Source organism: Salarias fasciatus, chromosome 3 (assembly GCF_902148845.1).
Source record: "Salarias fasciatus chromosome 3, fSalaFa1.1, whole genome shotgun sequence".
NCBI classification, from domain to species: Eukaryota; Metazoa; Chordata; class Actinopteri; order Blenniiformes; family Blenniidae; genus Salarias; species Salarias fasciatus.
The window spans coordinates 9,170,859-9,196,829 of record NC_043747.1 but is presented as its reverse complement, the minus strand read 5'-3'; the positions used below and the strand labels follow the sequence as shown (position 1 = coordinate 9,196,829).

The 25,971-nt window shown below is 42.0% G+C and overlaps 3 protein-coding genes across 3 annotated transcripts; 1 reads left to right on the top strand and 2 right to left on the bottom strand.

Moving 5' to 3' along the window:
* Window positions 1-3,358: 3,358 nt before the first annotated feature.
* slc7a7 (solute carrier family 7 member 7) lies at window positions 3,359-11,493 on the top strand. Its single transcript, XM_030085903.1, is given in 12 exon segments — window positions 3,359-3,562; window positions 4,047-4,102; window positions 5,102-5,664; window positions 5,667-5,717; window positions 8,287-8,412; window positions 8,522-8,666; window positions 9,663-9,786; window positions 9,892-9,995; window positions 10,101-10,197; window positions 10,287-10,436; window positions 10,513-10,696; window positions 10,825-11,493. Coding segments are annotated over 10 exon segments (1,479 nt in total). The 5' UTR covers window positions 3,359-3,562; window positions 4,047-4,102; window positions 5,102-5,234; the 3' UTR covers window positions 10,893-11,493.
* A 180-nt stretch (window positions 11,494-11,673) lies between these two features.
* oxa1l (OXA1L mitochondrial inner membrane protein) lies at window positions 11,674-16,738 on the bottom strand. The gene is made up of 11 exons (XM_030085843.1): window positions 16,616-16,738; window positions 15,586-15,720; window positions 14,962-15,075; window positions 14,566-14,866; window positions 14,289-14,432; window positions 13,973-14,058; window positions 13,539-13,703; window positions 13,321-13,425; window positions 13,043-13,205; window positions 12,780-12,860; window positions 11,674-11,886 (listed from the first exon to the last, which is right to left on the bottom strand). The coding sequence occupies exons 1-11, from the start codon at window positions 16,724-16,726 to the stop codon at window positions 11,771-11,773; spliced, it is 1,521 nt and encodes a 506-aa protein (XP_029941703.1). The 5' UTR covers window positions 16,727-16,738; the 3' UTR covers window positions 11,674-11,770.
* Window positions 16,739-17,971: 1,233 nt separating this feature from the next.
* On the bottom strand, window positions 17,972-25,710 carry LOC115383636 (ubiquitin carboxyl-terminal hydrolase 47-like). The gene is made up of 12 exons (XM_030085772.1): window positions 25,573-25,710; window positions 22,774-22,882; window positions 22,604-22,706; window positions 22,381-22,502; window positions 21,878-21,948; window positions 21,671-21,796; window positions 21,020-21,115; window positions 20,775-20,906; window positions 20,556-20,690; window positions 20,401-20,438; window positions 20,255-20,307; window positions 17,972-19,654 (listed from the first exon to the last, which is right to left on the bottom strand). The coding sequence occupies exons 2-12, from the start codon at window positions 22,823-22,825 to the stop codon at window positions 18,687-18,689; spliced, it is 1,896 nt and encodes a 631-aa protein (XP_029941632.1). The 5' UTR covers window positions 22,826-22,882; window positions 25,573-25,710; the 3' UTR covers window positions 17,972-18,686.
* Between the last annotated feature and the right edge of the window lie 261 nt (window positions 25,711-25,971).

Below are 25,971 nucleotides of genomic sequence, written 5' to 3'. Positions count from 1 at the left end.
GTTGCACTGCTGCCGAAACACCTACTGAAACAAAACATAAGCTGGCAACGACGATAACTGTGACGCCGTGGATGATGACGATGACGATGATTGTTAGATTGTCTGTACTTCTGTGAACGGTCCTCGATTTGTAGCTGTAAACTTTACGTGCAGTACATGACCTCCTTGTTTTCGTTTCTTGTGGTTGCTGTCATTAAACCGGGTACGAGGATGAACCCCCCCCCCCCGTTCGTTAGAAACGCCCCCGCTTTCGCCGCTCTCTCAAAGCACTTGAGAGTCTCCTTGCTCAACTTATCTGCACTCGTTGCATTCCCACTTAGCTCATTTTAGTATTTGTACGCCTCTGTAAACTCTTTTTATTTGTACCAGTGACAAAATATGTGCCCATGCTTCCCATGTGTTGTAAAGTAAAAAAAAAAAGCTGAATAAAATGTTGGCGATGTGAAAAAGAGACCAGTTTGTGTTTTCAGGTGTTTTGTATCTTGCCGGTTGTCTTTGTGAAGTCGTTTATCCGTTAAGCATCCTCTTTGCATGACTCTTTTTATTCTGTGTGTGCCTGCGTGCACGCCGCTGGTCAGTTTCCTCTTGTTTGTTCCAGTTCTCTGTGTGTCTGGACCGGGCAGGGTGGGGGGGGAGGCCTTTGTCTGAGGCGCTGGGTTAGCTGTCTCCTAATTCTGCCTTTTTTCACTCTCAATGTCTTTTAATATGTTTCAGTTCCCCACCACTGTGTATGTGTGCGTGAAAAGGATAATCGGAGCCTGTATGAGTGTGATTGAGGGTGCAGCTGTAGAGGCCGCCGCCTCCCCCCCCTCCCTTCCTTTCTCCCTTCTCTGTGTCATACTCTCTTTCATACACACTCTCTTTCATTTTCTCTTTCATTTCTCTCCCTCACTCTTTCTACTCACCCCCGTCACCCCCTGTACTCCCCCCCCCTCATCCACCCCATGTAATGAGCTGACACACAGGAAGCTCTAATCCTCACACAATGCCACCCCTCTTCCCCCCAGAGTGACTGGGAGCGGGACAGGGGGCAACAGGGACCAACCTGGTCCAGCTGTCCCCAAAATGGCCGCCTTTAATCCCTCCAGTTTTTTAGCCGACAGGGGCTCCCGAAACCATGACAACCGGTAACCAAGGAAAAGCATGCCCAGGGCATAGAGCGGGACAAAAGGAGTGAAAGGAGCCATGTGTGAGAAGTTTGTCCACATGCAATCATGAGTGACAAGAGACGTGTCTCAATCAAAAAAGGAGGGGGGGAAGCAAAAAAAAGTCATTTCAGAGTTCTCATACTCTGTAAAACAAATGTGCTGGTGGAGCTCGCAGGCTTTATCAGATGTTACTCATTCATTGCTCATTACTAAATGTTGATAAACTCTCTAATCTCTAATCATCTCTCTAATCATTTGATGATAAAGCGTTAATGAGTCTTATCACAGTTTCAAGGTTTCTTTTGTTATTAGTTTGATAAATGAGTTACAGAATCAGGCCTTTCAGGGTACAAATCTGATAAAACAACAGACAAAACGGAAGTGTAACTTTTCATTTTTTACAGGAGGTTGTTCCTGCGTATTATCCCTCAACCAGGATGTCAAACATAAGGCCCATGAGACAAATCCTGCCCACCAGAGAGTCCATGAAACTAAGAGAAATAGGAGGGAAGCCCTTTGATGCAAATTTCAAAAAGATTAAACCACTGTTTCTGTTTTAGCAGGAGTTGCTGGTGGAAAACAGAGATAAAGAGATCAATGACTTGAACTTCATTGCCAGCAATAAAAAAATGATTTCACTGCTTGGCCCAGTGAGGTCAGTTTTGTGTGTACAGTTTATGACTCCTGAACTACAATTTGACATCAAAAGAACCCATAGCTCTGTTTATCATTGGTATTATTAAAAAATGTTTAGCCTTATCACATATTTTGCTCTCTTAGAAGACATTATATGTGAAGCTTGAATTTGGTCTATTGACATGACTTGAAAATGAAGACTGATAACAGCCATCAGAAGTCTGTTTTTTGGTCCTTTTCCTTCAGTATGATTTACATCCACAAGAGGGAGCCATGGCTTATGGATGAATATCCATCTGAGAGCCAAAACAAGGGCTGACTTGTCATGACTCAATTGAGTTCAAGATTTGCTGTCGAGTTTATATATTATGGATTAGAAATACAGCATTTTACTCCTGTTTGTTTGTTGATTTGGTGACACTTCAGACCAAATCAATTTAATGTTATCAAGTATAGAAATAATGATAACAGTTCAAACAACAACAACAACAACAATACATTATTCTTAAGGTAATGTTATTGTTAAAAATATGTCAGAATTACAATTGGTTTTGAAAATGTGATAGAATAATGAATAGAGGTTAAAAGTTTCCTACAGTCTCTGGAGGAAGACAGCTAAACCTGAGGTGAGAGGACTTCCTTTTGTTTTCTGTTTTTTTCATGTGAAATTATAAATATTCAGCTCCTCAGTATTTTTCTTCCAGACTTTTAGCAGTGGGTTTACGGGTGTTTCCCTTAGAAAGTGTGAAGAATATGCTATAGTTACTTTTCTTGTTTTGTTTTTTTTAGCTAGCTAGCTAACTTGTTATCATTGCTAGCCCTCAGGTTAGCAAATAAAAAATAAATAAATAAAAAGTTCCATTTGAGGTTGGTCAAGTAGTGTCTTATATGACACTAAAGCTCAGTTTATTTGGATTTTACAGACCCTACATTTAACATCACTGTAACTCAGACAGTTAGATATTATTGTTTGTGTCAGTTTTGTTCTTTGTATTGCTGTAAATGCTGGCCTCCAGATGTGTTTTCCAGATGTGTGTCAGTCAGTCCCATTTGCCTCTAGCCTGACCCTCCACTCATTTCTTTTCCCAATTTTTTTTCTTTTTTTTTTACTCAATGAATAGAGTTGAACTTGGGCTCTATTCCTGTGCAGCGAGTGTGCAAACCACTGTTGCACTGCCTCTGATAAAACATCAAAATCTGCAAGTATTGAACATTAAAAAGTGCTGATTACTGTGGCATCATGTCTCTTGTCTAATCTTTAGCTAAAAATCCATGAAAGGACTTCCAGTAGATTGCAGCTCATCATGCTATCATGTAATTAGATAAACAGATAAGCACACCTCTCTGCTGTTATTGTGGGCTGTATCATTCATCAGACCCCAGCTGATAAGAGCCCAGCCCCTCCAAACGGGCTATAATTTAATCACACCCACACAACTTAGGGTGAAATCCACTCAGGAGAGAGTGATTTAAATGTCCCCCCCTCCTCCTCCTCCTTCCCTCTGACTCGTTTCCTTGGTAGTAAAAAGGTGGAAACCAGAAGTACACAACAGCCACAAGTGCATCAGCTGAGAGGAGAGCAGAGCCAGAGTCAAAAACAAGAGGAAGCAGCCGCACAAAGACAGAGGAGGAGGACGCAGGAAGAGGGTGATTATCTTGATGTCAAGCTGGCCTGGAGGTTGTTTTTTAAAATACATTATCAAAGGGCATCGTATCTTTAATCCTCTGCGCTGATTTGAGGCAGTGAAGTGGACCTGAACGCAGCCCAGAGCCATAAGGTGAGTGTTTGTACTGCGAGCCTGTATCAGCTCCGGCAGCAGAGGGCTTTGATAAAGCAGAGCAATAGACCGGTTTACAATGTTCACCATTTATTAACCTGTGGAGAATTTCAATGTTGGGCTTTGGTGACAGTTTTCAGCACTGTCAACAACTCAAATCAGGTTTACATGAATACAGGGCTTTTGTCTGTTTGAGAGAAAAGCAGCTAATAGATGATGGTGGGAAGTTACAAAGATGACCTCCTACAACCAGGTGATTCCTCCTTTCAAATATTAAGGACGTCCTGTGAGATCAGGCGGTGCCAGTCTCTGATTCATTGAGTAGTCTCCCTGACAGCGTAGAGTTGAGTAAGCAGGATGTAACCTTGGCTCAAGAAGAGCGAGTTATCAGCCGGTCTCGGACCTTGCACTCTCCTTACTGTCAGAACCTCCTCTCTCGGTGTACGCTGCCGAAACACGCTCAATCTGTTGTCTTTCTGTGCAGACTGACCGTCTTGGACACACGTGCTGCCGAGCTGCTGCTGCCGCCGCCGTCTCAAGGTAACGGTACATCTGAAGATTTAATCGTCTGATTCTCTTCTGTATCGTTTCAATCAAACTACTCATGATGGGTTTACAATTCACTAACGTCCTGTCTGTTCTTACAGCTCACTGTTGACTCTGTTTGTAATTTTTCTGAAGTGTTTTTCTGTTTTGTGTACATCATTCTCCTAACTTTGGTTGTTTACTGTCTGTTCATCAAGAAAAGACCCTTGGTCCAAATCTTGGACAGATAAAAAGAACACGTGTGGAAAAAAATGACAAAATAAGAGCAACTCAAATGATAATTGTCCAGTAACGTGCTACTGTGAGTACTATGTGTTGTAGAATTGCCTTCATTTAGCTCTGCTTCCTCATTTAAAATCATTTGACAGTTAATCACATGTAAAAGTCTTTATCTATTAATGTGAGGTTGTTTTGGTTTTTGGTTTGTCCTGGTCCATTGTAGTTTCACCTGACTTTAATTTATTGAAGCGAGTCACGCAGAGAAGCTGAATGGACACGCTGCTCGGTGCTCCCGTCTCCACATTAAAACTCCTTACATGCTGAGAGCGTGAACTTTGGAAAACATGTGACCTGCCACAGTGCTGACACAATCTAAGTTCTGCATAGCTAGACCGCTGAGCGGCCGTGAGGGTTTTGGGAGAGGGTTTTCTCCCTGAGCTTACGGTTACTAGTGAAGAGCCGGTCTTTTCAGGCATGTTTGCTTCTGTCCTGGCAGTCTCTGTCAATACACTCAACCTTAAAAGGCCATTCGTTGTGCGGCCTAATGGCTCTCCAATCCACAAATCTGCTCTCAAATCCACAAGTGTTGTGATTTGTTGTGTTTTATGCGTGTTTGCTCCCACATTAGCGCCTCTGGCATGTAAATATATTTTTGTTTGCCTAGATTTAGGCCGGACTGAAACAACACAGGTATTTCCTGCGCGTGTGCTGAGACAAACTGGTCTCCATGGCAGATGCTTCACTGATATGACCTTGTGTTTTTCCCCCTCACAGATGTCGAGAGATGAACGCAGATAGCCGGGAGGAAAAGTCTGAATATTCGTTCTCGAGACTAAAAGCTGTAAAGGGTGTGAAATCTTGGCTTGAGAAAACATTTTTTTAAGTTATTAACAACTAAAAACGAACAATGGGATCCGACACTCCCGAGGAGGGATGCAACGGTGACTCCCGGCCGGCGAAGTCCGGAGCGTCAGAGGAGTCGATGAAGCTGAAGAAGGAGATCTCCCTCCTGAACGGCGTCTGCCTCATCGTGGGGAATATGATCGGCTCGGGGATCTTCGTCTCGCCTAAAGGCGTCCTCATCCACAGCGCCTCCTACGGCCTGTCCCTCCTGGTGTGGACCATCGGCGGGATCTTCTCCGTGTTCGGGGCGCTGTGCTACGCCGAGCTGGGGACCACCATCACCAAGTCGGGGGCCTCCTACGCCTACATCCTGGAGGCCTTCGGCGGCTTCCTGGCCTTCATCCGCCTGTGGACGTCGCTGCTGATCATCGAGCCGACCAGCCAGGCCATCATCGCCATCACCTTCTCCAACTACATGGTGCAGCCCATCTTCCCACCTGCATCGCTCCGTACTTAGCCAACCGGCTGCTGGCTGCTGCTTGTATCTGTAAGTACACGTGGCGGGGATGTCTGCTGCCATCACGGCTTTAGATTTGGGACAGGCACGTGAAGTCCACAGACAAGAGAAGTGAAAATGGTGACACCCGAACCTTCAGTCAGCAAGTTTACTGCAGAAGGATTCACACATGAAAGAGGAAGTGAGCCAGTGGAAGATCTGGTGCAGCAGTTACATAGAGTGAGGGGTAAAAAGGCATTTTACTGCATCGAACGGCGGCGATTAAGACATCCTGCTGTCGTCTGATGATCACAAGGCGACATGAGTCACGGTCCTGTCTTGATCCGAGAACAGCGAGAAGCTCTGACAAATGCAGAACTGACCTTTCTGTGCGGCTTCTACCCAGATTGCTAACTCAACGAAACAACGTCACAGAGAAAGAACCAAGCAGCTGTAGAAGTAAACTAAGAACATGGAAGTCAACTCCACGGCAACGAAATAGCAAAACTCAGCGACTGCTCAGTGAGACAAAGTGCCGAATGCAGAGGGAGATAGCCCTGATGGTCGAGATAAAATACTTTCACTGCGTGACTACATGCACTGCTGTTTCATCCTCCCACTTGACAGGAATGTACACACGAATGCTCAGATGAAGAAACACTCACACACACTCACACTCACACACACTGCTCAGAGGAGGGCAGAGAGCCGAGCAAAAGTCGAGGAGACTTTGACCTGAGCAGCTGCTGATGCAGAAGCTTCCAGCCACATGGAAGATACTTTCCAGAAGTGAAATTCCAAGTATTCAAAAACATTTCAAGAGGCTGACGCAAGAAAAACATGAATCTGCAAGAATGTATAAAAAAAAAAAGATTTAGCTGTTGCAGCTTTTTTAACCAAAATCAAAATGTTGAAGAGGGCTCAAGTAGAGATGTAAAGTGAAATTTTTATCTTATGTGAACTTTTTAAACTTACTGCGATCCAAAACATTTGCCATCCTGAAGTCGGACTCATTCGGCACGGACTTGTGGATTGTTTCTCGGGATTTAAAGTCACTGTGTGTAATTTCAGTCACAGCATGAGGGGCTAAGCACTGTGAAAAAAACAGATTTTTCCATTCAACAGCATCTCCTTATAGCGTGCTACACTTTTTAAAAGAAGGTCATAAATCTGGCTCGTTTACTCAGGTTTTCACTAATATAAGTAAAGAATCCACTTATAATCCCAAATCCTGTGTTTCAACTGTTGACTTAAGAAGTTAATTTTTTTTGGCTACTTATAAATTATATTTAAATTAGTATGTCATTATTATAGACTAATGGATTGATGCTATTTTATTGAATTTGGGATTTTTAAAAAATGTGATTATAGACTTTTTATAGACATTTTGATCTTTACTGAAAGCAGATTGGCTCTGTTAAAGTTTGTACAAATCCATTATTTCTTACATTTTTAATATCTGTATCAGGAAGCTATTTACAGTGAAATTATGACAGGAGTAACTCAAATGAGATTTTTTTTCTTTACTATCTCCAAATTATTCCAATATTTCACCCTCTGGGAATCACAAAACAGCATTAGTTGAGATCACGTTTGAATTAGATTCATTCTAGCTGCTCATCCTCGGAGTTTCAGATGTCAGGGCTTCTCATCGCACTTTTTTATTAGAATCTACATTTCGTATCCCAGCTGAGCCGTATTTGACCTCCACTACCGGACAGCCGGCCTCTCAAACCCGATCTCCCGCCTCCCACCCTTCTAACCTTCCACTGTCAACACACCGCGCCCTCACTTCTGTGTGGCGAAGCCTCGGTCTCCGTGGCTCGTCGCTGGCTGCCTCCTTCGGAGGCGTTCCTGCCCTGTTGCTCTCGCCCGGACGTCCTGCGGTGAGAGGACCTGTTATGATCCTCAACCTGTCAACGTGCCGTAAGGCGATCGTGTTGTGATTGTCTCGGTGGTCAGTGCTGGAGGAGGAGGAGGAGAGAGAGGCGGTGAGGTGTCTCCTGGAAACATCTGGCTGCTGTCAAACCTCCGCTCCGAGTCAGTGATATTCCTCATTTCTTCAGAGAAAAGTATAAAAAGGCAGAAATGCAGACAGGATTCTGAGACGATCACGTCAAGGTGAACTTCTCTGTTGTACTTTGACAGAATGGGAATCTTACTATCTCCTCGTTCTTGAGCCAGAAGGGCTCGCTGACTGATAAGATATGCCGCAGAGGGACGTTTTCCAAGAACGCTAACAGGGAGTGACGGCCATAAAGGACAGAAGTAGTAGTTTGGTGCGTTTTTCTTATCAAGCTGAGTGACGTGAGATCAGCGGTAGCTTCAAGACTTTATGGCTGGACGTCCATGGCTTTACCTGTGTGTGTCTGTGTGTGTGCATGTGTGTGTGATAGCTGTGTATGTGCTGCTCTCAGCTGTTTCCTGGGCTGAAAAACAACAGTCCGTCTGCTTGAGTCAGCAGCAGCGTTTCCGTAAATCAGCCCCCGCTCTCACACGGAAACACGCTGCCACTCGCTGGGTTTGCAGAGCAAATGTCACCAATGAGAATGTTCAGCGATCCCCCTTTCTGTACATGTGTGTATTCACGTGTGTGTGTTTGTGGCTGCTTGCTTTGCAGGCCTGCTGACCTTTGTGAACTGCGCCTATGTGAAGTGGGGCACCCGGGTCCAGGACTTCTTCACGTACGCCAAAGTAATCGCTCTCATCGCTGTGATCATCACTGGCCTGGTGAAAATCGGACAAGGTGCTCAAGCGTTTGCTAACACACACATTCCCTCAGCTAGATTTTCATCCTTTTATTTCTCCTGAAGTGTCGAGTGAAGGATTGATCAGATTGTGTGTGTGTCTTCCAGGACACACTCAGAACTTTGAGGGCCTGTTCGATGGCTCGTCTCAGGACCCTGGCCACATCGCTCTGGCTCTGTACTCGGCCCTGTTCTCCTATTCCGGATGGGATACGCTCAACTTTGTCACCGAGGAGATCAAGAACCCAGAGAGGCGAGTCACAAAGCGTTTGTGGTTCATTAACTCAAATGAAAATTACACTTTAGGATCTGAAATGATGGAAATCTTATCTCGATCTAGATGGGTTGGACGGATCTATGATGGTCCCAATCTAGATCTTATCCGATCGAAAACACTCCCTTTTATTTTTAATTTTTTTTACAGTGTAACAACTGTTGGTCAATATGAAGAGTTTAAATAATCCCTGCAGTGATCCTTCAGAGGCTGTTAGGTCTAACATTTGATTTTCCACAGGGTCATAACATGATAGGATCCCAGAAGAATCATCAGAGGTTAAAATAATAGTTGTGAGACAGAGAAAACGAGTAAAAACCTTATATTATTAAAAACCCAAAGTAAATAGAGAAAAGGAGGTGAGAATATTTTTAGTGACAGTGAAGTGAGAATTAAGTACATTTATGTGAAGAATCAGTGTTTCATTATATTTTAAATTAATATGCTGCCGTGTTACAAACATCTTCCTGTTTAGTCGCCACTAGAATTACAGAAAATCTTCTGTTGGATTAAATATTAAAGTGTCAGAAAACAGACGATACTGCTGCGAGTTAATCCAAATCTTCTGAAAGTTCCTGTTGAAGCATCAGCCAATTAGAGACAAACCAACGAGTCGTTTAAACGTGGCGACAATGGACGGGAAGTAAATGCATGAAGAGATTTGAAAGTGTCAGTGTGAGTGTGTGTGGGAGTGTGTGTGTGTGTGTGAGGCCTTTTTGCTTTGATTCACACGGCCAGCCGCTGATCAAATGAAGCAAGACTACACATGTGATTGGATCACAAGTCTTCCCCGGAGTTCCCAGGCAGATTAGCTGACAAACAATTGCACCTTATCTCTATCCTCCCTTTTGATGCTCGCTCGCCGGGTCAGCCGGTTCCTGACCTGCAGACTCCTGACGCTCCGAAAGCTTCAACAGCAAAGCTTCTCCTCGTCGCCTAAAGCCGCCCTCTGCTGTCCGCTTGTGTCGTCTGCAGGAATCTGCCGCTGGCCATCGCCATCTCCATGCCCATCGTCACCGTCATCTACATTCTGACCAACGTGGCGTACTACACCGTCCTCCCCATCAACGCCATCCTGGACAGCGACGCCGTGGCGGTGGTGAGTTCTCTTCTCATTTAACCCTCTACTGGTCATGTGACTAAAGTTTAAAGTTTAAAGTTGACATCTTCCAGCCTGTGTTTAACATCCTCCGTCTCTCTCCAGACGTTTGCAGATCAGGTGTTCGGCGTGATGAACTGGACCATCCCTCTGGCCGTGGCGCTCTCCTGCTTCGGGGGGCTGAACGCCTCCATCCTGGCCTCTTCCAGGTGACTGACTCTCACTGTCTCACGGATGTAAAACTCTGCTTGTTTTCAACCCGAAAAATGGATTGACTGCCGCCCCCCCCCTCCCCGTGTTTGTGTTGACTCAAGGCTGTTCTTCGTGGGCTCTCGAGAAGGCCACCTGCCCGACTCCCTGTGCATGATCCACGTCTACCGCTTCACTCCCGTCCCCGCGTTGCTCTTCAACGTCAGTCCCTACTTGCATTCCCTGGTGTTATTGCATTTCACTCCTTGCATATGAATATCCTCAACCTTCCTCTGTGCCTCTGCTTCCAGGGCGTCATGGCGATCATATACCTCTGCGTGGAGGACGTCTTCAGGCTCATCAACTACTACAGCTTCAGCTACTGGTTCTTCGTCGGTTTGTCCATTTTGGGTCAGCTGTATCTACGCTGGAAGCAGCCAGACAGAAAGAGGCCTCTTAAGGTGATTCACTCAGATATTTCCCTGTTCCTAAAGCAAGCGAGGTCCTAACTCTCTCTCTCTCTCTGTCTTCCTCCAGCTCAGTCTCTTCTACCCGATAGTTTTCTGCCTCCTCACCGTCTTCCTGGTGGTGGTGCCTCTCTACAGCGACACCATCAACTCCCTGATCGGCATCGGCATCGCCCTGTCGGGCGTGCCCGTCTACTTCCTGTGCTGCTACACGCCGGCGCATAAGAGACCCCTGTGGATCCGGAGATACATCGGTAACAGCAGGGATTTATTGATTAATTGATCGACAATCTTTTTAAAAAAAAAAAAAAAAAAAAAAGTATACTCGGTTCATTTTCATGACATTTGAATCACTGATTCGTCCCGTTTCTGCCTCTCCCAGCTAAATTCGGCGTGCTGATTCAGAAAGTGTGCTACTCCGTTGTGACTGAGATGGACAAGGAGGAGTAGAAGCACCGAGCCAGAGACTCCTCCCCCCACCGCCTCACTTTAAAGAGTTCCAGTCTGGACTGGTGTCTGCTGACCCCCCCCCCCCTCCACCTTGAGGACTGGACGCACAGATGTCTGGGCTCAAGCCCGGCGCAGCTCTCTGACCAGCGCTAACGTGCAGACGTGTGTGAGCGAAGATCGATCACAAAACTTCACTCCGGCCAAGTGCGGGGAGTCGATTTTTAAAAACGCTCCCCAGAAGAAACCAACACCTGTTTCTTCTTTCACTTGAACACGTTAGGATGTATTAATTTAACGCCAAGACAACTATTTTGTGTAAATTTCATGTTTAGAGAAATTTTAGAAAGAGAAAAAAAAAGTAAATCCTTAATAGGACACTTTCCAGAGAGGAGTCTGTATTAGTCTGTATTATATTGTCATTTGCACAAGACGTGAGAGAAAACGAAGTCGCTGCATTGACTCACATGGAAGGAAATATTCATAAAGTTTTATAAAGGAATATTTTACACAGATCAGCTCTTTTTCTGTATATTAATGTGAGAAAGTTGAAAACAGTTGAGTTTAAACATTTATTTATAATAAAAACTGCTTGTTGACGACACAGAATGGCTCGTTTCTTCGTCCCCAGATCCCAGAAACTGTAACTAGAAGAACTCTGCAGCCTCAGATGAATTTCATTCATTCTGTGCACGAACATCGGGGAAAAAGAATATAAAAAAAGACAACAAACGGATGTTTTCACCGAGAGTTTATACCTTCATCAGAACAATACATTACCACACTGTTTTCACAACGCTCTCTCTCTCTCTCTCTCTCTCTCTTCTGGCCATAAATATGTACATGATTCACAACGCTGCTGAGCTGAAACCCGGCCGGGTTCATCCGATCGTGTCCTTCCACGGCTGCGCTTTGTCTCCAGCCGACTTGCTCTTGGCTGCAGCTACGGGAGCAGTCTGCTGCAGAGGATTGTGGGTAAAGGTTTGCCTCAACGGACCTGCACGGAAATGTAAACAAGAATTTTTAGATGAACTGAAGGAAACAGACACGTATTGATGACACGAGGAAGTTTTGAAACTAACAAATCAATCACATGTAGCTGTAAACATATCGGTAACGGTTATGAAATGTCCGCATGGATAAAAGTATTCAGATTCTGATGAAAAGATGAAGAATCCTGTGTGTGCGCTCATCTGAAGATTAGTCAAATAAAAATACAACACAAATCAAACAGTCGCTGGATTTAAAGTTTTTATAAATTCTGCTAAATCTACCTTAAAGACTTGACGATGCCGTGTGTAAGTCTTCCTAAATTCAGCTCATAGATATGCAGATGTTTTGGTGAAAGCTCGACAGAAGCAGCTAAAGTCTGAAAAATCTGCAGCAAACTGTGTGACGCTGTATTTAAATAAATATAATTAACAAATCTCACTTATCCTCCCATTTTTGAGCCCCTGATTTTCAAAGCCGTTTTATTTGTGTGTAATAAGTCAAGACGACCACAGGGGGGCGCAGCTCTTTCAAGTTAAGACTGGTTCTCAAAACAAATCCCAGCATTTCCCCTCATCTGGACATGCGCTCATTTTTACACACAAAAACAGCATCAAAACAATAAATCGAACAGTAGTTTAACAAACTCAGCTGTGTGTTCAGAGCAAAGCTTCTCATGCAGATAGAAAGAAAATACGGGCTTTAACAAGTCAGGTTTCTCATTAAGTTTACTGCAGTGATTTTAGATTCCAAACATTTTAATTAAACTGTTTTTTTTAGGACATTATAATCCTTTCTCCTTTCAAATGTTGATCTATTTTTATTATCTTTGTGCATTTCTTTGTTGGAAGACCGCTGATAAACTGAAGTCTGAAACGAAGTAAAAGTGGCGAGTCTGACCTTTGGCAGCGAGGTCCAGGTGATTTTTTATCCTTTTTTCTCTCTCTTCCAGCTGATGGGCCAGCTGAGCGTTTTTCCAACCTGGAAAGCAAAAGTTTAACAAGTCAATAACTTTGTTTGGTGAGTTAACATGACAAGAAACATTTTAACTGGGAGGAATCAGACATCAGGAAAATAATCTGGCCTGTTTATGATCATACTTTTAATGTGCATGTAAACAGATTTCATTCTAGCAGTGCTGATCTACCGACTGGAACACTGACCCTTCTTCATGCTCTCGATCAGCCCGTCACTCGGTGGCATGGCGGTCGGCGGGTGCTGGATCCTCTCCGGGATGCGAAACCTCTCCCGGACCGCGGGGTGCCTGAGCAGAGCCACTTGACCCAGCGAGAAGCAGTTCGACGTCAACCAGTAGGTGAAGACGGCCTGAGGTTTGTTTGAGGGAAGAGAAACTCGTTTGTACAGATGTCGCTGCAGCAGCGGACGCTAAAGCGACACTGAAATGCGATGTTCGGTTAAACGGTTGGCATCACAGACGAACCGTGGGGAAGTTGATGGTGAGTGGGAGGATGATGAAGGGCATAATCCTGAACACGGTCTTCATGGCTCGCAGGTTGGGGTTATCGATTCCAGACTCTGCACCCAGCTGGGAAAAATAAAGACATCAATGTAGTGTTGAGTTAAAAAAAAAAAAAAAAGAATCAAAACAAAAACTGGTTCAAATTGTTCCTTTTGGGAAATAAACCACGGAAGCATTACCTCCAGGATGAAGAACATGGTTCCAGTGACCGCCAGAGGAAGAATGTAGTAGGGATCTGCTAAAGAAAGGTCTGTGAACCAGAGCACACCTCCAGTCTGCAGGCTGGGCACCGGGAGATAGGCCATCTTTCTCAGAGCGATGAAGAAGGAGATGAAGACCGGCGCCTGGGAAAGTTAAACACATGCCAAGACACGGCAAAATGTATTTCTATTTCATCACAATAATCCTGAAAATCCCACTGAAAATAAATGCACAAACAGGTTTCTGAATTTTAGATCAAAGAAGTCACATAAATGTTTTTTTTTTCACAGAAAGGTCAGCCTGCAGATGATTCCGTTAATTTATGAGAAGTTAAAAAAAAGGCATTTTAACACCATTCCTTAAAGTCAAAGCTCAGTAAAATATTAAGATTGAGCCACTGAGAGAAACTGACCTGCACCAGAGGGACCAGAAACCCCCGGAGAGGATTCACGTCGTGCTTCTTCTGGAACACACTCAGGTCGGCGTAGGCTTTAGAGACTGCCACACAGAACAGAGGTTACAGCTTTAACATTAAGTTTATGAAGTGTGTGGGTACTTTTTTTTTTTTAATAATTACTCAACTGCATTTTATAAATCCAAAAAATAAAATGTGTGATCATTTTTCAAAATGTATCCAAAACAATTGGCTTATTTTTACTTGATAACATCAAAAGAGCACCTAAATATAAAAAAAAAAAGCACCTTAAAAAAATGGAATTAGTGTTTACATTCAAATTTGTTTCCACTCTGTTTGGCCTCATTCATTCTGTTGGTGAGTTTGGTCATCTCAGGCAGCACATTGTTCAGCTTGGCCGCTTCTCTCTGGCCCTTCACTATGACGGGAAACACAGCCAAGCGGGCCAGTACGGTTCCTACACGACAAGGACGGAACGAGAGACAAATGACTACAGCATCAGGGAGAACAAGAGAAGAGCTTCATGATGATTTAATGTGATCATTATTCAGTTGATCATATATTTAAACAACCTGCTGAGTTGCCTTTACCTGCAACAATGGCCCCCCACCAGGGCAAACCCAAATCCAGGTGTATGAACTCTAACAGGTTCTGGATGAGTCCCACTGGGGTGTGAGCGGCCAGTCCCAGCTCTGCCAGCCTCTGCTCTCCAGCCACACCCTGCAGGACCTCCACTGCTGTCGGCGCAACATCGGCCACCTGCTCAATGACGGGCTGCGTTAACACCGGGGTGGGGTCTGCAGACACGAGTGTAGAGGAAACATCCACGACTGGAGGAGAAACTGGGCTGTCTGCTACCGGAGCTGCTGAGGGAGCCGTTCCAGCCGAGATCTGAGAAATAACATTGAAAAAAAGAAGAAAATAAGCAGTTGAAGTGTTGTTTGATTTCACTCTAAATGTAGATGTATGGACGAAGTCTTAGCTACCAGTTCATTCACTGGTTGAACAGTAATGGGGTCTGCAGGCAGAGAGGTGGAGGACGACTCCAAGACTGGAACTTCAACCACTGAAGCTGCAATGGATCCATCCTCAGGTGGGATCTGCAAATTGAGCAAAAAGTTAGTAGAAATATGCTCCAAATTCTATTGAAATATTTATACAGGTACATCATCTGTTGGAGTGATTATCTTAGTGCATAGTCTTGCTAGTACACCTAATCATTTGCATATTTTTGTACAATTATTGGCAATATCTTTAGTAACGGTTTAAATTTTTATTGTATTGAAGCTTTATTTCAAACATGTAAACAATGAAAAAACAGACCATCCAACACAGTGTGTGCCAGCGTCATTTACATGATTTACATCAGTTTATTCTAGCTGTTGATTTCATTGCAACAGCAACAACAGAATAAGACTGTAAGAGCAGTGGAGAATTTTATTTTTCTTCAGTTTCAACTAATCAAAATACAAAAATCATGAAATAATCAATGATTAGAGGAGTGAATGGATGAACACTGAAATCTGATTTTGTAATCTGATCATTTCACAGCTGTCAGTGGCAAATTAAGGCTGTAAAGCATAAAATCAACTACTTGTGTCTGAACTCACCTGTGTGCTGTTGTGTCTGACAGCCGCTGCGTTCACCCAGAGGAACTTTCCATGGTGTCGGCGGCCCAGCAGAGCCCTGGTGGAAGAACTGCGGCACTCAAACACTGTGTGAAGATGAGACCTCTGAAGGGATCGCTGTTCAAACACAAGAAGGACAGACTGTCAATCAGATGTGCAGCTGACACAACACAGCCTGGAGGCAGCCAAAGAGAACATGTTTAACCATTTATTACATTTATTCAGCAAAAACACTGGAATTATATTCATTAGTCATTTTTTTTATAATAGTGACTGTATAGTTTAACAATCAATAAAATACATACATTTTCATTATGGCCATGGTGAATGCTTGGTGAATCGTCGCATAAGTGACGTCACTCTCCGCGACGCAAGAACAAAGCTTTTTACTATGGGAAATGCCCAGTTACTTGGATAAGTAACTTTAATCTGAAAACTGGTTTGGAAATATTGGAGCGTTACATTATTAGCTGCTGAAAAAGTAATGCAACTGGCATCACCGTCTGCAACAAAACAGAGAACGTTGTTCTCTAAATGATCTTGGGCTGTTTGTGGCCCCTGAACTAAAATAACTTTAACACCTTCAACGCTTTAGTCAGTGACCTCTGAACCTATAGAACTGAAAAAAAAATGCATTTGGACTAAATGTGAGTTATTTACCGGAGTTTATAAACAGTTTTGTTGAGTTATATGAGTTTGTGCCTGGAGAAAGGCAGGTCACTGATGACAGTTTAACTGAGCTCTGTGCAATCACGGAGCCACGCACCTTTCAGGGATGTCATGAAACTACAGCAGTTCAATATGACATTATTTCTTCTGCTCCTGAGCTAAAACCCGGTAATATAACAGTTAGAGCGGCTTCTCTTGTGAGGTTACTCCTGTCAAAGTCACGCAGAAGGCATGCACTCAGAAGCTAGCCGGCTAGCGAGTTAGCCGCAGAAAGCCGCGATCCGCGTCTTTATCCCGCAAGGAAGGAAAACACGCCGTGGACGGAACCGGAGAGGAGACCTACGTGTGTCCAGATGTCGGAGAGGAGATGCCTGCCTCGGCCCGCTTTCCCCCCGGGTTTCAGGAAACATCTTGCTAAGCAAACTGGAGTCACCCCGCTCCTGATGGCAGCCATGTTGGCAGGGGCCGACTACGGAAAGCGTGAAGAGCCAGTTACAGTTGCGGTAGAATTCGCGAAAACAAAATTTGGTTCGGATTATTTATTTACTGATTTATTTATTTATCTATTTACATTTAATTATTTATCATTATATGTATGCACAAATTGGGGCCTCGTTTAAGTACATATCTCTATATAGATACACGACATTTCTGTTCTCTTTCTGCTTATCACCAAATACATTGTATGACGGAGTGTTTGTATTGTAACCTGCAGTGCAATACCTCCAGAGGACCAACAGGGGGAGGCATTTGTCAGGTGTGTGCTGCTCACACACCTGCATGCAGACAGCTCATATCTGCAGTGTGTCTGAAGGACCTGTGAATGGCAGCACAGAACTAATAATACATGAAGTGATCATAACGCATCACAGTAGAACAAGATAAAGCACAGTACTGAGTATTAGTAGACATTAAAGTTTGTTTAGATTCCAAATAAATACTTCCTTTGACAATACCTGCATTTTATCTTCTTATGAACACCTTCAGAATAATACACACTTTTAAATTTAGTCCATTTTAACACTGTTTCACGACATAATCCCACATGTTCATGGAATTTAAAGTTCACCTGCTGGAATATGAGCCTTGGCCAAAATGAAGAACACTTCCAAAACTTTTACATTGATTTCTTGTTAGTTTTTACACTGATTTTAAAATTACGAGTTTATACAAATCACTAAATAGACTCATCTCATAGTCCATCAGTTTTTAATATGAAATGAGTATCAAAATTATATTTTTGTTTCAGAGTTTTTATAAATGTTGGAAGTGACAGATGATGAGGCTTAAATATTTGAGCAACAGTAAGACAATCGTTAAATGGATTTCTATGACGGGCAGTACAAACATCTGAGTAATTCTATGTATGCATTTCCTGATACAGGGTGTTCTCAGGTGAAACCAGCATAACATGAGAACGGCTAAAGTACCTTGTGACATGCGGAAAGTGTCAGCCTGAGTTATCTCAGTGGAGATAAAGACTTCATTGGAAAAAATGCTTTAGAAAATGACTCTAAACAGCACTGAAAGCTGTAGATGCACGTGTGACTGCCTTTATGATAGGATGATGAAAATATATTAAAAGATTGGAAGAGGAAGTCAAATTCATTCCAATAATATTTGAGTCTTAATGCCTGGATGCATTTTGAAGACATAATGACACTATAAATTGTAATACTTCACATCAGAAACTGTGAGAAACTTTTACATTCTGTGTTTTTATGAGTTTTATTTATATAAACTCCTTTTCATTTTTACAATGTTACATCACCACCGCTACAACATTAAATGAAATGACAATATTATTCAATTACACACATACGTTTGATGCTATATATTGTTGTTTTTCTTTCCTTCATATCCTCAGATAAGGTGAAAATGTTGGAAATGAAGTTACATGACAATTAACAAACAACTGATATTAACTGGTTGTTCACCACAGGACATAGTTAACATGATCTGCTTCAAATGGTTTGAGAATTACAACTAATGAATCCATTTCACCTCGACACAATTTAAAGAACTTTGCACAAGTGTTTGGGGTCTCAGCCCTGAGGGATGGAGGTGCAGACCCTCACTTTGTTTCTGACAATACAGCCGTTATACATGTGTACATTTACATGGCACATCAAGTCACAGTCAACAGTTTGAGCTCTTGAATCAGAAAATTAAATTTTATACAAATTGGCTTTTTACCCTCTCACATTCACACACAATATTCATGATACAAAAAAAAAAAAAAAATCCCAACTCTCATCTTCAAGTGCATTCTGGATCACAGAGTGAGGATCTGACTGATCTCAGCCCGGAGCTGATTGATTGTTTAACAAACTTCCCTCATCAACGAAAAAAACAAAAAGAAGGATTATTAATAGATTTTGATTTCTCCTGGATAAGATATGTTGACGTCCTGGTCAGTCGTTGACCTCGCTGGAAATACAACACGACCAGCATCCAGTCTTTTTCTTCTGTTTGGGTTTTTGGGTCTGTTCCTTCACCTGCTCTTCTTTATTTTTATCTCTTTGTCTTCTAAACAAACGTTCCTCTTTCTCATTCTTCAACACAGATGCAGTGCTTGTGCGATCGTTCTGGTTCTGACTTTCTTTTCTTTTCTTTTTTCTTGTGGAAGAGGAGCTGCTTGGGATCGCAGTGAAACCTTCCTCTGACACAGCGACATGTTGACTCGTTTTAACCTCTCTGTTTGCTTTTTGCCGAGAATAAACTTGGCGGCCTTCATGACTACGGTTCAGCTCATCACTTCCTGGTGCCACTTTACCCGTTTTGCGTTTTCCTTTTGTTCTGTGCTCTTTCTCTTCACCGCCACCACTTGACGTCTCTCTTTTCTGGTTTGGCGTTGCAATCCTTTCTTCCATTTCTTGCTGTTCAATAACATGATCTGATATGCTCTTTACAGTTACATCTAATTCTGTGTATTTGACACTGTTTTGAAAAGAACTTTCCGTATTAAACTGTTTTTTCTCTCTTCCCTGCTTTTCTACATTTGTTGCTGCTTTCTTTTCTTCCTCTTTGTCTCTCATCTTCTCCTTCCTCGCTGGTTCTTGCTGTATGAACGTTGAACGATGAACGTTTTCACATCTCTTGTCATCTCTACTCTCAGTAGTCTGATGACTCTGCCTGCTCTGCTGGACAGAAACTCTGTCGTCCTGGACCTCGGTACTGCAGGGATCTCTTAACCCCCCTGCTGAACAGGACGTGTCACTGACTCTTCGTTTGACTGGCGGTTCTTCCTCTCTGCTGGTGGAATCAGCCGCTGCAGCGTCGTCTGCTCCCACAGCACTTCCACCTCCACCTCTCCTCACAGCATCTCCACTCTGGTCGTCTCTCTCACGAGCAGAGCTGTTGGTCGACCGTTCCCTCATGTCTGGATCAACATATGCAGCAAACACAGAGAATTAATTAGAACTCCAGCTTCAAGAAGTTGACCTGACAATGACTGAAACAAGGAAAACAAGACGCAGTGATTGTCAAATCTTATCAAGCAGTAATTCATCCACAATACATTATAGAAAACACAGCAGGTGTTGAAGGCAGGACATGTTATCCTTTTCTTCAAAAGTTGCAACACAGCAATGTTATACGTAGTTAATAATAATAAAATAAAATAAAATAAAATAAAATAAAATAAAATAAAATAAAATAAAATACTACTACTACTACTAATAGTAATAAAAATGACAACAAGAACCACAGAGTTAATTAGACTCTCCAATATTGATCCACAACTTTCAGACAGAGTTTTTCAGAGTGGTGAAAATCTATTTATCAGTCAGATAATTCATTTGGTTCTGTTGTCAAATCCAGAGACAGTGTGCTTTTATATTTTAACCTTCTTCCAACATAGTTTGTGAATAAATTAATGTCTTTACCTTTTAAGAACTTGGGCTGTTATTCAAAGAAAATGTCAAACAGTTTGATCCCATCAGTTACAAAATTTTCCATGCCAATAGAGCTTGATTCTTACCTTTTTTCTTCCTGTAAAACAGAAGGTAAGGACTGCTGGAACCAGACAGAAAACTGTAAAAAGATAAAAAGAAATTCTATATTCCCCTGTATTCCCTTGAGGGCACATAACAGAAAAAGCAAGGATAAAAACTTAAAAACTCTTACTTTTTCATGTTGTTTTCATTAAAAAGGTTTTGATTAAGCTGTTGATGAAAATGGAAAATGCTTCACATCATGCTGAATGGATCTATGCTCTTCAACACATGACTCTGCAACAAGGTGTTTTGCATTGTGGATGATTATTTTGTGACCAGTCTTACCTGCTCAACTCTTGAATCATTGAAGTTGTACCATCTGGCTCCTCTGCCGTCCTGAGACTTGGCTGTGGCTGTGTAGTGTCCACTTTTCAAACTGACAACATGTTCTACAAACGCATACAGATCATAGATCTGACCCTGATCACAAGAAAGACACAAAAAGTCATTAAAACCATGATCAATGAGCAAAATATGAATCATACAGTTGCTTATTTCCACTACCTGTGGAACTTCCAGGGTGTATGGGACATCCACAGCACAGTTGTTTTTGGTGTATGACATGTAGTGATAGTCGAACTGAAACCTCTTCAGCAGCAGCGTCAAAATGTCTGGATGATGCTTCATTTCACATTCCTGAAAGAAAACAGTCAGGTTTTAATTTTGTTAAAGCACTATCAACCTTTCCACGTATCCACAGATCTCCAGAGAGTGAATATGAATTAGAAACAGGGTTTTTCTTCACTCACAATAGTAGCGTCCCATTTCTCACTACAGTCGTTACAGTACAGCTGGTTTTCTCCTTTTAACTCACAAGTCTGGAAAAATTCTGCAACACCTTTCTCCTGGAAACAAGAAAATGACATATTAAGGGACCTATTAAAGAAAAATCTGACCTTTTTATAGTTGCTGTTCCATACAAATACCTAAAGAAGTCAAGGTAGGACTTTCAGATCTGAGTTGGTCTTTATAAGATGTTTGCATGTTCTCCCTGAACATGCATGAGTCTTCAATAAACTGGATGGACTGATGGATTAATCTCAACACACATCTGATTGTCAAGTGGTTTTAACAATGAATTCACTCACTGTGAAAACTCTTTTTAAGCCTGCACGAAACCTTGATCTAATAATTTGATAGATTTTTTTTTATATTTTTGTTTTTCAAGCTGGTTTATTGGACTGTATAATCAAGGTGTGTGACAAGAAGTTGAAGTCTGTTTCAGCCTTACAAACTGGCAGAACAAGACAATGAGGTGTGACAATAGTTTAAGGCTACATTCCATTCCCACGCATTTCTATGTCACTTGACTACATGCGTGTGTTTCTGTCACATGCTGCCAAAGGAACTTGCTTTTAAGCTGATCTGATCTGATCTGATCTGATCTAATCTGATCTTACCACACTGTAGCTTTGAGTGCAGGAATCCTCCAGTGGAAGAGGAAGATGCCAGAATTTCCCCTCTTCACAAGTTCTGTTGTGACATTTAAGACACTCTGTTGTGTGGACCAGATTTCCTTGAAATATCTGAAAGCACAAATAAACTGTGACTGACACGCTGATGAAAAATGAGTTTTCATCAAACTTAGGAGTTTCCGTCACTCTTACCTTTGACGCCTCGGGACTGGTGAGCTCCAAAATCTTCTCAAAGTGTTCTGCTGCATCACTTGGTTTATTCACTGAAGAAAGGAGAGGAATTATGTTAGTGGATCACGACCACATATTTAAAAATTAAAAGTGGATGAACTGGATTTCAGCGGCTGCATGTTATTATTCACCAGCATTTTATATCATGGAGGTTCTTATTTTCAAGAAGCTTCTGGAATTTGTTTCAGTAATTAACAATTGGACACGTTTTATGAGTTTATAAATGACATTTTTTTCCTCTCTCTCTCTCTCTTTTTTTTTAATCAAATGGATCAGTCAGGTCCACAAACTGTGAGGGAGTAATTCTCTAACAAATGGAAATAGGAGTGATTCAACAGCAGCTTATCAAAGCTTAGCAGAACTATAGAATCACTTTTTCTCAGATTGTTTAATAATCATTTGACTATTTTTCCACAGATGCAGTGTAACCAAGCCATTCAATCTAAAACACTGTCACACTGTACCTGAGTGAATTCCCAGCTTGTGTGTGATTCCGATGGTCTCTGCTGGGCCTTTCTTTAACTCATCAAACAGCTCTGACAGCTGTCTGTCAATGTGTGTTGTGTTGCTGTTGCCCTCAGTGTGCCTGTCACAGTGAAGACCAAGTGATCAGAGACAGACACACTGCATCCTATCATACACGCTCCTCACATTATTATACATGATCATACAACCTTGGTCACAAACCTTTTCACAGCTTCTCTGAACTCTTCAGTCATGAACAGCACCTGCAGCACGCTGTTCAAGTAACATGTTGATCCTTGGTTTCTGAGGCCATAGAACTGATTATCTGAGTGGAAAAAATACATCATAACACATCTGTATGATATTTCAGGAGTGTTTAATTCATCTCTTACCTTTAGTGGCGCTTGAGTCATGTGCTTGTTTCTTGTTCTTCCCTTTAGACATTATCGATCATTGAACAGACTCAACTTCACACTTATTTCTCCAGCATTTTCTGAAATTCTGCCGAAGCAAATGCAGTTGGAAAAATGAACTCGCTTTTGTCTGATGACACACACACACACACACACACACACACACACACACACACACACACACACACACACACACACACACACACACACACTAGCCTCCTGTCAAGTTTCTCTTTCGCTTCTGCAGTGATGTATTCAAGGTATTCAAGGTAGCATCATTTCTTCTGAACAGAGTCTCACTCCACTGAATAGATTAGAAACCTTTGTGTAAAACAAACCTGAGATCAAATGAGACACTCCCATTTATACTGTCTGCTACATAGTTTGTTGTAAAAAAAAAAAAAAAAAAGTGAGGCGGTAGCCTCCCTTGGGGGAGTGTGTCTCTACGGAAGCAGCGAGGTGTGGAGTGTGTCACATTGAAGAGGGGGCAGGGACTTGTAATGGCTCCTTACAACCTATTGGCTATTTCTCTTGTGCACAATTCACACTACGGATCTGATCTGGATCAAATATGTATTTGGCAGCTGTCAAAAAGTGACAAAATGAACTTGTTTATACTCCAAAATGAAAATAGAGTCTGACACTATGAACCATCAAAATATGAAATAAAATCATCCATCAACAAGGAGACTCAATGTGCTTCATAAACACCCAGATCTTATGTAAAACAAAGTAAATCCAACATTAGACACTGTGCAGTGACAGTCTGTCATGACACAACTGATCAATTAGTAGCGTTAATGGAAAATGGAGCTAGTTCAGCACCATGGACAGCGTCATGGACTTTTCCAGTTATTTGCTCAGAAAAGGTGAAGCAGACTAAACCAGGGTGGGAAGCAAAGGACAGAAGGTCAATGACATTCAGCGACTGTGGAACAATCTTAATAATCTGCATCATCAAGTCATACATGATCAACCCAGACAGGACAGCAAACAAGTGTACAAACAACATGGCGGTTAATGCAGAAAGCAGACACGGCCGTCCGCAACACAGACAGCAATTAAAGCAACCACATTTAAGAAAAAGGCCAGCATCGATGACAAGCTCAGCCTAAGTCATCAGAAATACTGAATATTTGAACAACTTATGATGTTTTCATGCACCAGTTTTGAGTTTGAATCAGTTCCAGACAAAAAATGTTTCCAGTCCATCCGAAAATCCACCGCAGCCAAAATGAAATGTCCAGAATTCAAAATGTCCAATGTAAAAAAAACCTCCAACAGTTTGAACATGTCAGTCTCCAAAGTATTTCTGAACTATTTACAGTCATGTGGCCTCATGTCTTATAGCGCCATCTTCCTCTCCTTCATCCATGGAAATCTTTCAGTACTTTGCTCTTATTGATGACAATGTCAATGTGTGTTCCACATTCGCGCTGGTGACTGGTAATGTTAAATATGATACACATATAAAGAACAGAGCAAGCACAGAATAGCAAAATGCACTTTACACTAAGTTCATTAGCGTCATCATATTTTCATGATATTTAAAGGTTTTAGTTGTTTATTTCATTTAGTTGGGTTAAAATCAAAACTGAGTTTGTGCTATTTTTGCCAAAGTAGCTGATTTTATTTCATTATTCTACTGAACCTTTATTCATACAGGTGAGCCCCTTTTAGACCCAGGGTCTCATTTTCAAGAGGGACATGTCGGAAGCAGCAAACACAAAGTTGCAGACGAACAATGATAAAATCCCTAAAAACAAATGGCATAAAACAATTAACATAAAACATTAGAATGGTGCAGGTATCAAGAGCAGGAGAAAAACATGTGCAGGCTTCTATCGATCCTCTCACTATCTGTTGATGAACAACAGAACCAGAAAACTTCACAGCAAATTAAGACAGCTAAACTGAATCAGTGTGGAAGCCATACGTGAAGTGACAGACTGGTGTGGTCGACAGGTTGGGTTTTAGAGAGCAGTATTTCAATTGCTTGAGGTCGTTCTTCTATCGACAGTTTATTGATGAAAAGAGATGCTTGTGTCTTGATTTTGGAGTCAGCAGCAATGAACCTTGAAGCTGCTGCTGGGTCAACAGCAACTTATCTGACTGATTGTTTCTTTCAGTTTGCCTGACACTTGAAAGAAATCCTCTGACTTTCAGTATTTCTAATTTCCTCTGAAGTGCTGGAGAGCGGACAGCTTGTTGTTGTTTATTTCTTTTTTTTAAGTTCAGCAATTTTGATTAGATTTGAGCCAATTAAAACCAAAGCAAAGAGCAGTATTCAAACAGTTATTCAAATATGCTGTGGTTAGTTTTTAACTATTGTTAAACTGTTAATTATTGATCCAGTTACAGTATCTTTATTGCTGAGTGTGGTGGGCTATAGTTTTATAGCTGAAGCACTTTGAACAAGTCGAGACTTTTGTGCTACTTTCCACTTGGTGGAGAATAATCTAAAGAGTTAAACTGTGAGGTGAGGGCACAACATCAAGAGTCACTGCCAGCAAAACAACACTGAGCTGTTTCTAATGTTAACACACATGAGAGACACACAAAACAGCAACTCTGGACAACTTCACTTTTCATATCTCTGATCATCAAATAGGAATGACAAAGAAAACACATTATGCAACAAATCTTCAATGAACTTCATGTAAAACAAAGAAATAAAGTCAAAGTTTAATTCAAGTCTCAAGCTGAATTATTCAAACTTGTGTTTTATCTTCTGGGTAAAAAAACCACGATGAAAGAGCAGCTGATGAGTTTTCTTACTTCGTTTACACCTCGTCCCCGTTTTCTCTTGTATTTTGAGGATCAGACACTTCGTCATTGTTGTCTCATGTTCTTCAGTTACATTGATGTGTCGTCTGGTGTTTCCTGCATCTGCACTGACATCTGGCTGAACCTCACTGACGGCTGAATCACACAGGGTCACGTTTTAAAACTCTCAGTCGAAGAATCCACATCGGCTGCAGCTGAAGCACTTTCCTCTTCATCCTTTCCTTGTTCTGCTGTTTCTTTTGTCTTGGTTCTCATCAAACGGGGAAGGATGACGCCTTTCCCCTCTTCCTGCATTCACTGGATGTAATTCAGACTTCTCTTTGATTTGATGACCGTCTGTGTTTCCCTCACTGAATGGTTTTATTTGGTTCTTAATTGGTTCTTTGCTCA

What these genes read in the sequence shown, in the direction of transcription:
- LOC115383636 (XM_030085772.1), bottom strand. Translation starts at nt 22,825, where the DNA reads ATGTCTAAAGGGAAGAACAAGAAACAAGCACATGACTCAAGCGCCACT. An exon ending in TGACTCAAGCGCCACTAAAG is followed by an intron (nt 22,707 to 22,773) that starts GTAAGAGATGAA and finishes TTTTCCACTCAG; the next exon opens with ATAATCAGTTCTATGGCCTC. An exon ending in CCAGTCCCGAGGCGTCAAAG is followed by an intron (nt 21,797 to 21,877) that starts GTAAGAGTGACG and finishes TTGTGCTTTCAG; the next exon opens with ATATTTCAAGGAAATCTGGT.
- oxa1l (XM_030085843.1), bottom strand. Translation starts at nt 16,726, where the DNA reads ATGGCTGCCATCAGGAGCGGGGTGACTCCAGTTTGCTTAGCAAGATGT. An exon ending in GTGGGGGGCCATTGTTGCAG is followed by an intron (nt 14,433 to 14,565) that starts GTAAAGGCAACT and finishes CTTGTCGTGTAG; the next exon opens with GAACCGTACTGGCCCGCTTG. An exon ending in TTCTGGTCCCTCTGGTGCAG is followed by an intron (nt 13,704 to 13,972) that starts GTCAGTTTCTCT and finishes TAACTTTCCCAG; the next exon opens with GCGCCGGTCTTCATCTCCTT.